The 12,515-nt window shown below is 31.1% G+C and overlaps 1 protein-coding gene across 3 annotated transcripts in view; it reads right to left on the bottom strand.

Annotated features, from left to right (window-relative positions):
- LOC117113169 (CTD small phosphatase-like protein 3) overlaps nt 1-12,515 on the bottom strand; it is a 50,932-nt gene that overhangs the window by 27,656 nt on the left and 10,761 nt on the right. For 2 of the 3 annotated variants that reach the window (XM_033256442.1, XM_033256443.1), the window contains exon 2: nt 7,239-7,374. In XM_033256442.1, the coding sequence (XP_033112333.1) occupies nt 7,239-7,352 (114 nt within the window). In that variant the 5' untranslated portion in view covers nt 7,353-7,374. Of the gene's footprint in view, nt 1-308; nt 354-7,238; nt 7,375-12,515 lie in introns of those variants that run through there. The other variant, XM_033256444.1, reaches the window with a different exon arrangement.

Below are 12,515 nucleotides of genomic sequence, written 5' to 3'. Positions count from 1 at the left end.
AAAATACCAGTCAGAGATTCAGATGAATCTTCACTTTAACATTTTTATATCCTTTTCCAAAATTGAAATCTTTTTAAAATCAGTAGTAAACAGAAAATATGACAATTGAGTTTAAGCAGAAAAAATTATGTACAAATAAAATAAATCGCTATTTTTAAAGGCACATTAGATTTAAGAAAATGTAATGTCAAAAATAGAAAATCAAATGAAACTACCAACAATTGAAACAAATCTTTTTTAAATGAATTAAAACCGAACAAATGAAACTACAATTTACTGATAAAACAAAATGAACCAAAACTACAAACCATCATCATTGGTAAGCTTCCAGTGTATACTGTATTTGATTATAAAATATTAGACTGGAGTGGGTGTTGGATCAGTCCTTGAAAAATGACATTTGACAACAAAAGACCTGACACAATTAATCAAACCCTGTTAATTATGATGCTAATTAGTAATACATGGAGATTAGAAAGATGCCATCATTGTGAAAAGACAGCTTTCTTCCACTTTTAACGGTAAATAATTAGGAGTGCAAATGAAAAAATGATTTGGTTAGTTTGTTGAATCCACAATAATAAAACAACAAAATTTCAACAAAGTTTGTAAAGAAATTCAAACTTCTAAATATTAATATTATAATACAGTGGGTAGAAAGGCTGGGACGTGACAGACTGACACAAAAACTATACTGAAACTGGTGAAGTATCCGTGCATATGAGCATGGTATGAGCATCCACCAAACAAGTGCAGCCTATCCTAGTTTCTTGCCAATCAAATTTATACCAATGTGCATAGAAACCAGTGTCAGCACTAATGAAGGTCGGAGAAATATCGTTTCATCATCCGAAGCCATAACAAAGACGTCAGACTAAAGATATTATTAATATTGTAGACTGAAAACATAATTTTGGGCCATTCTAGACCATAAATTGCCACCAACCCCATCATCAGGGATTTTATTTCGAGACGCTACCGAAGGCTTTAAGCGACCACTTAGTTCAGACCCCCTTTAGGACATGTTGGTGACCACTGGTGTAGAGACATCATCAATGATACACTACGTATGACATAGTAAATTTTGTATTAATTTCTATAGCATTGCTGAAATCAATAAAGTATTAAATTTCATAATTCACCAATTATCTCTTTAACGTGACAATTCGTCCTCTAATTTAAAACTCTCTAATTCCAATACCCCCCTCCAAATCGAGACCACTCTTTTAAAGCACCAAGTTCCAACAATCTTTATAATCTTTAAATAAAATAAAGCTAATTTCTCTATTTGGAGACAAAACCCGGAAATGACCCCACATTTTCAGGTCCCGAAGGTGTTCTCAAATTTGAGGACACACTGCAGCGTAACATATTTAGTACACCGAAATTTGGATTAAAACTAATCCCAGAAATACATGTACAAAAAATAATAAAGTAGTATATAAAAAAAAACAATACATTACAACTGAAAAAAAAAAAAAGAAAACATGTCTGCCAAACATTAATATTTTTAATGAAATATTTTTCAATCACAGGAAAGATCATTTTGTGGTAATGGTCACCACATGTGACACAGATTATTAGTCATTACATTTTATTTCCGCTACTATTAAGTAATAGTATATCTTCCATTTGCAGATTTAGTCAAATAATAATGCATTATTATTTTTACATTCCATTCTTGTCGAACATCTGGTAATAATCAGGACTTGAGATTATTTTAATGTTTTGTCATACGCATAAACATACAGTTATGGAATCGTTGTGGTATAGTGCCATACAGTAAGTAAGCCCATCCCCTCTAACACAAAATTAATAATCTATTGAGAGAAGGGAATTAATCACCGAAAAAAAAAAGTATGTGATAGAATTATGAAAAAATGGATCCCTCTGGAAAAAATATTATCTGCATTTGCATCAACCTCATATAAATTGAGTGCTTGGTAGAAAATGATAAATATTATAATTCATATTGAAATTTTAGTGGCTATCAAGTACCAGTAATTTCAATGTGTTATTGGTAGAGTAGGCCTGATGTTAAATTAGCTGCATGATTGGGAATACCCACCAGGGAGTGGAGGTGGTTACGTATTGTTTATGATTAAATTGTTTTCAAATGACCAGAGAAATACACATGCGAGAGAGAATATGATATTGTGTGTTACAGTATTCTATAAATTCAACAATAAAATATACAAAGGCATGCATAGAGAAATTAGATCTTTTTACAAAAACAAATAGATGCATGGGTCTGTCACATTAAAGCTGTATTGATTATTGAAACATTAATAATATGTATTGAAATTACAGTATCTCATTTAATAAAAAAAAACACCACGTAGTATATGGTTTGATGACCTTTGTCAGAATAGTATTTCAATATCAATATCATATTACAAAGCATTTCCATTCTGTACTATAAATACAACGAAAATTGAAATAACATTTGAATTCAAAAATAGACTTCACGAGAATTTCATTTCATATTATAAATTAATAAACAAATAAAAAAAAAAACTACTGAATAATCACTACAATGTTTCCATAATAATATTGAATGACCAAATCCAATCTTATGCTTCCAACATCTTTCTCACAACAGAATGTCGTTTGTTGGTTTAGTATACAGTGGGCTAGGCATTCACGCAATAAACAATTAAGTACAAACATGGCTTCTAGCCAATATATTATGCAGTCTATGCCTACATGCAATAACACACCTCCACAGTATGCAGCATAACTTAAATATGCTGATTTCTCGTTACAATATCAAATGAAAAGTGGAGACCAATTAATCCCACTTTCCCTTGTAATAGCAATGGTTTCCATTTACATACAATTTATTGATTTTTGAGAAAATATACATTAATTTAAAGAATTTGTTTTTACAATATTTTATAAAGATAAATCTATATTCATATATTAAATATAAGACAATCAATATTATCATAACTAGTATATCTTTGGTAGTATAGTCATATATAGTTTTGCACAATTGCTCTGAAACTATTAATCTGTCCTGTAACGCATAGTGTAGTGTTAGCTCTTAATGGAGTGATCATGGAGCTTATGTTAAGATGTACATAAAATTAATGATCTTTGTTCCTTTTACTACATATTATTACATAAAAAGTATTATAAGATGTTCAGAGTCTTAATCATGTCCATAGCGCTTGATTTATTTTGAATTAAAAATCATTTTCTTTTAGGCATACATGTATCGCATGGAATTCTTATATCTGATATTTATGAGGTACTTATCAATTGCAACAATAAATTTAATGTGGTTTTTTTTTTTGTTTTTTTTTTTTTATTTGTTTTTTTTTTTTGTTTTTTTTTTTTATTTGTTTTTTTTGTGGGGGGAGGGGGAGGGAGTCATATTGTCATAGTGGAATTTGTTAGTAAGTAACCTGTTATCATGACTAAAAATGAGAGCACCATAACCATGAATCGATATAAAGCTCTTCTTATTCATCAATATAACAATCTATGAGTGTATTTACCCATTTTCAAAATGTTAAATTTTGAAATTTAAAAGTGTATTGATTTTTGTAGAGTTATTTTACTTATTGCTGAATTTATTTACTAGGACTTGACCCATGATCATCTCTGAAATGGCCTGCACCTTAATCATCAAGGGGTTCTCTTGGTGTTGGGTTCAATGCTATAAAACAGATATTTTTGAAAACGTGACTAGTTGAGTCTGTAGTACATTAGTTGGGTTGGAGGACTTGTTCAGGAAATATGTTTGGGGGAGGGGGGAAGGGGCATTTCGCCAGAAAACAGGGATTCTCTCGAACCACAAAACTCCCCCCTACATATGGACCTGTAGGTGAAATTGGAAAAATTATCTAAATGTTAACATTTTATCTGCTGAAGATAACAAATTAAGAAAATCACCTTCAGAGTCCATAGCAAGTTTACTTTATGCTAATAATTTTGACATTAACAAACAAATTATGGAATGAAGAGCAGAGGATAGAATAACATCAAACTGATATTTCTAAATTCTTTAGTTCATAAAAAATAATTATTCCACAAATAAAACCTAAATTTAATTATTTCTTTTTATATATTTTAGTGTCTTCATATCTGATGACATGCCTTACTTAAGTAACAAGCTAAAATACCATCTTTTCTGTCTGTTAAAGTACTTTTAACTACATCTAATGAAAACATTGGTTATAAAATTAAGATTATTACAGTTATTCTGATTTGGAAACTCAATTTTAAACAGCATATTTCACTTATTATTAGGACACTGTTGTCAAAATGTGTATCATCAGGAATGATGATGACATAATTAATGTCGAAATATTGAATCCCAACACGATGGCGTGTATTTCAATACTTGGAGTATGTATTATACTTTCTTATCTGAGATTAATCAGTGGACCTTTCGGTAAAGGCAAACCTCTATAAAAAGACAAATTATAAAGGGAACATCCCTACATGACATTCATGTTAAGGAACACATTAATACTGTAGGGGTATGTCTTTATTTGTTTTCTTAAGGTAGGGGTGGGCATAAAAATCAGTTGGTGAGCCAAAGTGAAATTTTTATTTAACATCAAGTGCCACACCCAAACGTTGATGTTTCCAGTGAGCTTCTAAAAACCTCCAAGCACTGCTTTTACACCACTTTTTTCTCTTTTTTAATGTTACTTTTGACATATGGTCGGTGTCGCGCCGTACAAAACTAGGTGTTTTCTAGCCAGTGTTGAATGCCGGGCCGCACACGTAGGGTTTTAATATCATTTTGGCGGGCTGCAAAAAATCATTTTCGGGCCGCACTTTGCCCACCTGTGTCTTAAGAAGACACCTTATGGGGACACTCTGATTAAAGAAACACTTTTGGCGGGAAAAAAAAAAGAAAAATATCTTTTAACAACACTACGGCCAATCACTATTAAAGGGACACCACTATTTTAAGAGGACACATATTTTGGCCCTGAAAGTACGTGTCCCCTTAAAGACCTGTCCACACTATCAAGGTGTGATTTGCCCAAATATAGGCATGTTGATGACATATCACGCTTGTGGGTAAATTTATCACATAGTTGTCACATAAATCTTGATAGTGTACTGTAGACGTTGCTGGAGCATATTTTTTTTTGCACATTACTTTGGTGACAACAATACTGATGATGATGTGACACTGATGAATATGAAATGCTGAAGATCTAAAGAGTTTCAAAAAAATGGTGTCAAATCTTTTGTTTTGCTGTAGTAGTTTAAGGACAGGGCCTCTTGGAAGACCAATCTTTGTAAAAAGACTGAAATGAGTTTCCATAAATAAATAAAACTGTTATTATTATTATTATTATTATTATTATTATTATTATTATAACAATGGTGAAGATATAATGTCTATTTACATGACTGTTCTTACAACTGTTCACACAAAGACTGTTCAATGAACAATCATTATAATAATAATCATTAATCGATTTGTTCACATCCTCTTTGTTCCTTCCAAAGAACAATTCCAAATTTATTTTCATTCCATTTGAAATCTAGCAAAATATTAATAAGCTACAACAATATGTGTGAAGTTTTCGAAATTAAATTTGGATTTTACATTTATACTTAAAGCCTTTTAATTGATCTTAGTAATATTAGTACTGTACAACAATTTAAATTTTACTACAAGATACCTCAATATTTGGCACAGTAGGCCTACAATTCATATTGAAGTACAACTATTTTTAAAAAAAATGATAGAATTATTCCGATGGCAGAAATAAATGGATTAAATTAAATAGTAAGACTTAAAAAAAGCAATAACATTTCTTACATTACTAATGATTATCAATTACTTTAATCAATTCAATAATTTTGACACTTTATGTACTTTGTTTTTTTTCACTTGTCCATTAGCATGGCAAGTACAACTATTAATTCAGCAATACAACAATCAATTCATAAGAATAAGAGCTGGAAATTTAAAGCAACAATGAGTAACAATCTGTGATTATAACAAAACATTGCACATTAATATAGAGGAAATTACAATAAATATCCAAGTCTCAATTAGACTAAATGAAAGAGCCTTATTATAAAGCTTAGAAAAAGGAGCGTTTTTAGTTATGATAAAAAAAGATTTCTTTAACTTCAGATTTGAACCAACTACCCTGACAGTAAAAATCAAGCACCCAATAACAAGCAACACATCAACTCAAAAAAAAATCTAGGGACTTTAATAGAGCCTTTAGTTCCGAACAAAATGTTAGTTTAAATTAGAAATGTTAATAACATATAATCTTACTGCACTGGTCATTGATCTCAAGTTATGTGCACTCTGATGTTAAGCTTTGTTTATAGTACCAAATATTATGTGACAAAAAAATGTGATGACGTCATATTACATATCATCAAATTGTATCAAAAAACTTATGTTCCATCAAATTTTATGTGATGCATTTTAAATTTGATGCCTAGACAAATTTGATAGTGTAGACAAAGCTTTAGTGAATATTTTGTCTACCATAGTTTCTCAGGTATAAGCCCACCTGGGTATAGGGGCCTTCCCCTCCCCTCCCCAACATAATGTTTGAGTTACTTTCACGAAAAATCCTCCATCCTAATAATTTTCCAAGTCTGCCGCATCTATATTTGGAACCAAGTATAAAAATTTCCATCGGAATTCAGCATCTAGGCTGAAAGTCAAGCTTGCCACTCACTACATCATCCGAAGGTCATACGACCACATTCTCACATTCAGACAGTCATACGACCACATTCCGACGGTCATACGACCATCATCCGACGGTCATACGACCATCATCCGACGGTCATACGACCACATTCCGATGGTCATACAACCATTATCCGACGGTCATACGACCGTCGTACAACAAATCCAACTCCGCTACCTGTGAGCGCCATACGATGTGATGCTGATTGTACGGGGCAGTCTGAACGGATTGTCTCTGTATCTTATCAGACGACTCTTAAGAATTATGGGCTATCTACAGTAAGCATCTTTTGTTGGGCCAGGACTCTACTCTACAGTAGGCCTTTAGGCTGGACTCTTTGATTCCTAGGCTAACCAGTGTTAGGCTAATAACTACTGTTAGCAAGTTTGGTCCTCAAGACTAAGTTCACATCCAAACTTGACCCAATTTAGTGTTCAAGGAGGTAGGCTTACACTGGGGAACTACAGTATATTTTAGAAATGTTCATTTCTCCAATAGTGAGAAATATTTGTTTGATGATAATAATAATTATTCAATTACCTGATCTTTGTTTAACTGCATAGCTTCAACATCTCCATTCATCTTCGCCTGCGATCTTACTCTACTTACACTCTTGGAATTCTTCGACCTCTTACTCGCTCTTTGTCGACCCATCGAAATACCAACCGTACCTTAACTGCAAACAAAGAATCATCATAGATCATCTTAAAGAAAATTATATAACATTCTATTAATTTAAGAGGCATTCAAGCAAATCATTCGACAAATTTGCAGTAAGCACATATTAAATCCTATAATACAAGTTGAAAATTTAAATAAAGCTATAGTATGTATCCCATGATTGGCTTTCATGAAATTTAGGGAAAGTTTTTATACGATAGCATACACAATTTGCTCTGAGCGCATCATTTTAAAACATTTATGGTAATTGTATAGCCCATGGGCTAAGTGTTTTCAGTTGATTGTATATAATTCAAGTATTTCACTCCTTAGCCTAGTATAAAATATGGCTGTACTAAGTTCAATAATGTCAAGATTAATTTTGATTATATTATAGCTCAAATCAAAGGCCTTGATGAGGCGGCGAGCATCAAAATTCATTTCCTATTTTGAATTTTGAGTTCTAAAAAATATGAAATAATATACATTTTTCAACCAAAATCAAATGGTAATTATGCCTCTTTAGAAGTGCCACCTATAATTTCAATAAACATTTGATATTAGAATGCGATTTTTTATTGGCTTGTTTAAACTGCAGATTGGTTGGTGTGCGAGTAAAAGCAAGTTGGCCTATTTGTACATTTTTTTTATATATTAAAAAGTGAGGCTTGTTCAAACAGAGTGCTTAACAAAATTATCCCCTTCAGTACATGTGCTTAATCGAAAGGGAGCATATTCAAACATGGCACTTATCTAAGCACAATGTACTGTAATAAAGTTTTTAATTAAATGAAGTTGCATTTACTAAATCTGGATTTTTCATGGTCTTATGGTATAGCAGAATAGTATTTTACTTAAATGACTTCCCATAAAATATGTTTGACTATTAATCAATTATTGAATTTATTTGTTCAAACTTCTATTGAATTTTTATTGAAATAAACATTTAATGTTATCTTAATGGTAACATGTCATATTATTGATCTTTGAAAAGGAAGGAAGCAAAAATCTAGAATATAGGTCAATTACAGTATAATCAACACTGGCAATAAGCAAGGAGGTATTAAGACAATACACTTTTGTTTGTTTTTTTTATAAAAGCCAGTAAAATTTTGCTCAGGTTCAGTGTGTACATAAGGTATAGATAAGACCCAAAAGAATTTTATAGTATCTTTTGAAATTGTAATTACTTTCCAATTTTGTTCTTATTTTGTTCTAATTTTTGAAGCAATTTCAGCCTTGGTGTTCTGATAATGTGTTATGTGTAGTACTTTTGTTTGTTGTATACTGTACATTTCAGTTAGTACAGTAGTATCTCCCAATTACGTACCTCCCCGTCCGAACAGAGTTCATAATTGAGAAAATTTGTTATTGATAGTACCTTGGCTAGGTAGGCCTAGGCCTAAGCCTTGCCAAGGGAGTGAAATTTTGTCACGAAAAATGACTTGGATTTTACTGTTTCCTGCAAACAAAATAATACTTTACAGAAGCCAAAATTACCTGTGCTCACTGTGAAGAATTCATTTGAAGTGATTTCCGAATGAAAACATGACCAAAAAATGGCCAAAACAAGTGTTATTTTGGTCTCAAGAAAAATTGTGAATCCATGTTAATAGCGCCCTCAATTAACAAAAAAGTGAGATTTACTACTTTACAGTATGCCCGAACAAGCATGCACAGCTCAAATGTAAAATATCTTGGTAGAAAACGATCGATATTTCTTGCGTTAAACTTTAAATGTTTTCCTTCTTAGCTGATATAACATTTTATATTATTTTTGAAGACTTTTAAATATAATTTTAAGTGTTTTTGTAGTTAAAAACAATCGTTCATAATGACGTCATCGCGGCAAATTGGGTTCGTAAAATCGAGAGTTCGTAATTGGGAGGTTCGTAATTGGGAGATGTTACTGTATTGTACTTGGAAGTTCTTACCTAGCCAAAAAAGGATTTTTTTTTTAAGGAGATATTCAGACAATTTAATAATTAATTATTTAATAATTAATTATTAAAATATCTTTGGATTAAAAGTCCATATAACTATCTAAAATTTAAAATTTTAATTCTACAAACCTAATGAATTTATTCAAGAATATCCTTCTCTATTAATTGTGGTTGAGGCGATTCAATTTCACAATGGATGCAATTTGAATTAACTGTATTTATTCAATGCAATCGATTTGAATAAACACTCCCAAATGACTACTGTATGAACAAGCTAATGCTAATGGTAAGGGTTGTACTGTAGACTTTTTGTATAGCCCATAATACTAGGTCTTATGCACTTTCAACAAGTCCAATAGTAATTTGAATAAAACAAAACACAACAACACAACACAACACTCATCAACAACAAAAAAAGAAAAACAAATAAGATGTAGATGACAGCAAATTTTTTGGCAGCCCACAAAAATTAATTAAAACCCTATGTGTGCGGCCACGACACCGATCATATGTAAAAAGTAACATTAAAACTGAAAATATAATGGTGTAAAAGCAGTGCTTGGAGGTTTTTGAAAGCCCACTGGAAACATCAAAGTTTGGGTGTGGCTCCTCAGTGTTAAATAAAAAATTCACTTTGGCCCTTATGCCCACCTCTGCTGTAGATGGATGAGAAAAAATGAGTAAGTCTGGAAGGAATACCTTTCAGTGAAATAAAGAAGCTCATTTATATTTTAAACCAAAAAAATAAATGCCTCTTTCAAATAAACACCTGCTTAAAACCACCTAAACAATAAACGCACAGCATTTATTGAAATAAATATGGTAACATTGAAATAAACATTTTCAAAATTCTCAATATACCAATTTGTTTAAAAAATAACCTTTGAAATTACAATATTAAATATCATTTTATTTTTACCACTATTTTATTATCTTTATTTTGTAATAAATCTCGTCTATCTACTTTTCATAATTTGTAAACGGTCATCCATAATTTTCATGAGTACAAAACACACTCTCTTCTCCCTCCTCCTGAAAAAGTACACAATAAAATGTTGATGTGTCATTTAGAGATTATTTTATTATTTTCATAACGAAGTACTTGCCTACACTTTCATCCCTCTTTCACATCCCCCCAAACATATGTTTTGTACTCTTTTGAAAATGTTAAAAACTATGGATGGCCCCTGACTGTCATTATTACGGTAAGTAGATAGTAGATGTTGACTGTGTCAATAAATTCATCTAACCACAACACACAGATAAATGTGCAAGTAGAATATTGTTGTGTACACTCAACACATCCTGTCTGTGCTGTTAGTAAATTACTAGGTACGAGATGCTCAGCAGACTATGAAACATTTTAACTATTACGTGTCTTGATTTCAATGTATATAATGTGCTTATAATATACAGGAAGTGAATCCAGGAAATTACATTAAAAAGCTAACAGTTTAAAAATGCATTCATAAAATAGGCCAAATTCATCTATAAATTCATTTAAACAATATACTCTATTATCAAAACAATTTTTAAAAAACAATTAATTGTTATTAGAGGAAGAAATAATTCAAAAATAATATAATACTTATAATGAATTTAAATAATTAATAAAGAAAGAACATTAAGATTAGGAGATATGGCAGAGGCAAATTTAGGGGAAGGGTGCCCCTGCCAGGCCAACCGCACACCCCCCCCAACTTTTGGAAGGTTAAAAAAAAAATTGATCGCCCCAAAATGCAGCAGAGGTTATTTTCGGGCGTCTCGATCGCCCCCCCCCCCCAACTTTCAGGCATCTCTGGATCAGCCCCGTATGAGGTGTCGTATATAACATATATTCCTCCAGTACATATAATTTAGGCCTATAATATTTATATATATTTATATAACAATACATTGTATTGTTAAAAGCTAATAATAAAAAATACTATTTTTGACAATAGCAGATTTGTCAACTGCTAGGTACTATTGCATGCAATAAAATTGACTTGTTTTTTTATGATGGACAACTGCAGTTGTGACATGATTATCTTATAAAACCATAACTCAATTAATAGCTTTAGAAAATTACATTTTTTTTAAACAAAATTATATAGAATAGATCATGCAGGTTTTTCTGCAAAATTATTCTAATTACTAAACTGGAAATAATTCAAGGTTATAATATTTCATTCAAGCAAAATGTTTACTTTCACTACTAAAACTTCCACCATTCTTATATCATAATTAAAGAATTCTTCAGACGTATAAAGAAACCTGAATGCAATTACACTTATGATCTCTAGAATCAAAGGGAATAAAGATAATAGGCAAGAGGGCATTATAACAAGTGCAAACTATTATAATCTGTGCAATTTCTCACTCCTCAATAATGCAAAATTGCTACAAGCTAATGATGCATTTGCATTTCACTAGTGCTATTCTTTTTTATTTTTAGCCTATTTTCATTTTGATTCTGTTACAAATGCTTGGTTAATATATGGAAGTAGTAAAATGATGCATATTTTTCTATCTTTTCTTTAATTTCAATAGTACTTTTTTTCCTTTTTAGCCTATTTTCATTATGATTCTATTAAAAATGCTATAATATGCCTTAGTATTAAATAATGCATATTTTGTTATTTCTTAGGCCTACAATTTTTTCTTTAATTTCAATAGTGCTAATTTTTTTAGCTTATTTTCATTTTGATTCTATTACAAATGCTTAATATAAATATGCCTTAGTAAAATTATGCATACTGTATTTGGCTATCTATTAGGAATACAATTTTTTCTTTAATTTCAGTGGTCTTCTGTTTTACCACTACAGCAGTCTACTATTTTGATTCTGTTTCAGATGCTTATTTATTATGACTTAGCAATAATGATGCATATTTTGCTACAATTTATACATTTTTTTTTAAGTAATGTTTTCTTTTAGCCTACTATTTTCATTTTGATTCTGTTACAAATGCTTATTATGTCCAGATTATCAAATTTTGTTTGACAAAACATGTGACATGACTAAATACAGTACAGTTATGAAATATTGCACTTTTACCTGCACGCAGGCTTCGTAGATACATCGTAGCCTAAAATAAACAATCTAACCTGCGTGCAGGCTTCGTAGCCTGATATAAACAATCTAAGCAAGGCTACGCGAAGCGAACCTACGAAGCAAAAGCATGTTGTTTATTTGTATGTGCAGAAAGACTGCTGCATCTTACTGGAATAA

The sequence above is a fragment of the Anneissia japonica genome, unplaced genomic scaffold (genome assembly GCF_011630105.1).
Source record: "Anneissia japonica isolate Jap-2015-1 unplaced genomic scaffold, ASM1163010v1 scaffold93_len1081246_cov171, whole genome shotgun sequence".
Taxonomy (NCBI): Eukaryota; Metazoa; Echinodermata; class Crinoidea; order Comatulida; family Comatulidae; genus Anneissia; species Anneissia japonica.
Note: the sequence above shows the minus strand (reverse complement) of the source record. Positions and strands in the feature narration are given on the sequence as shown.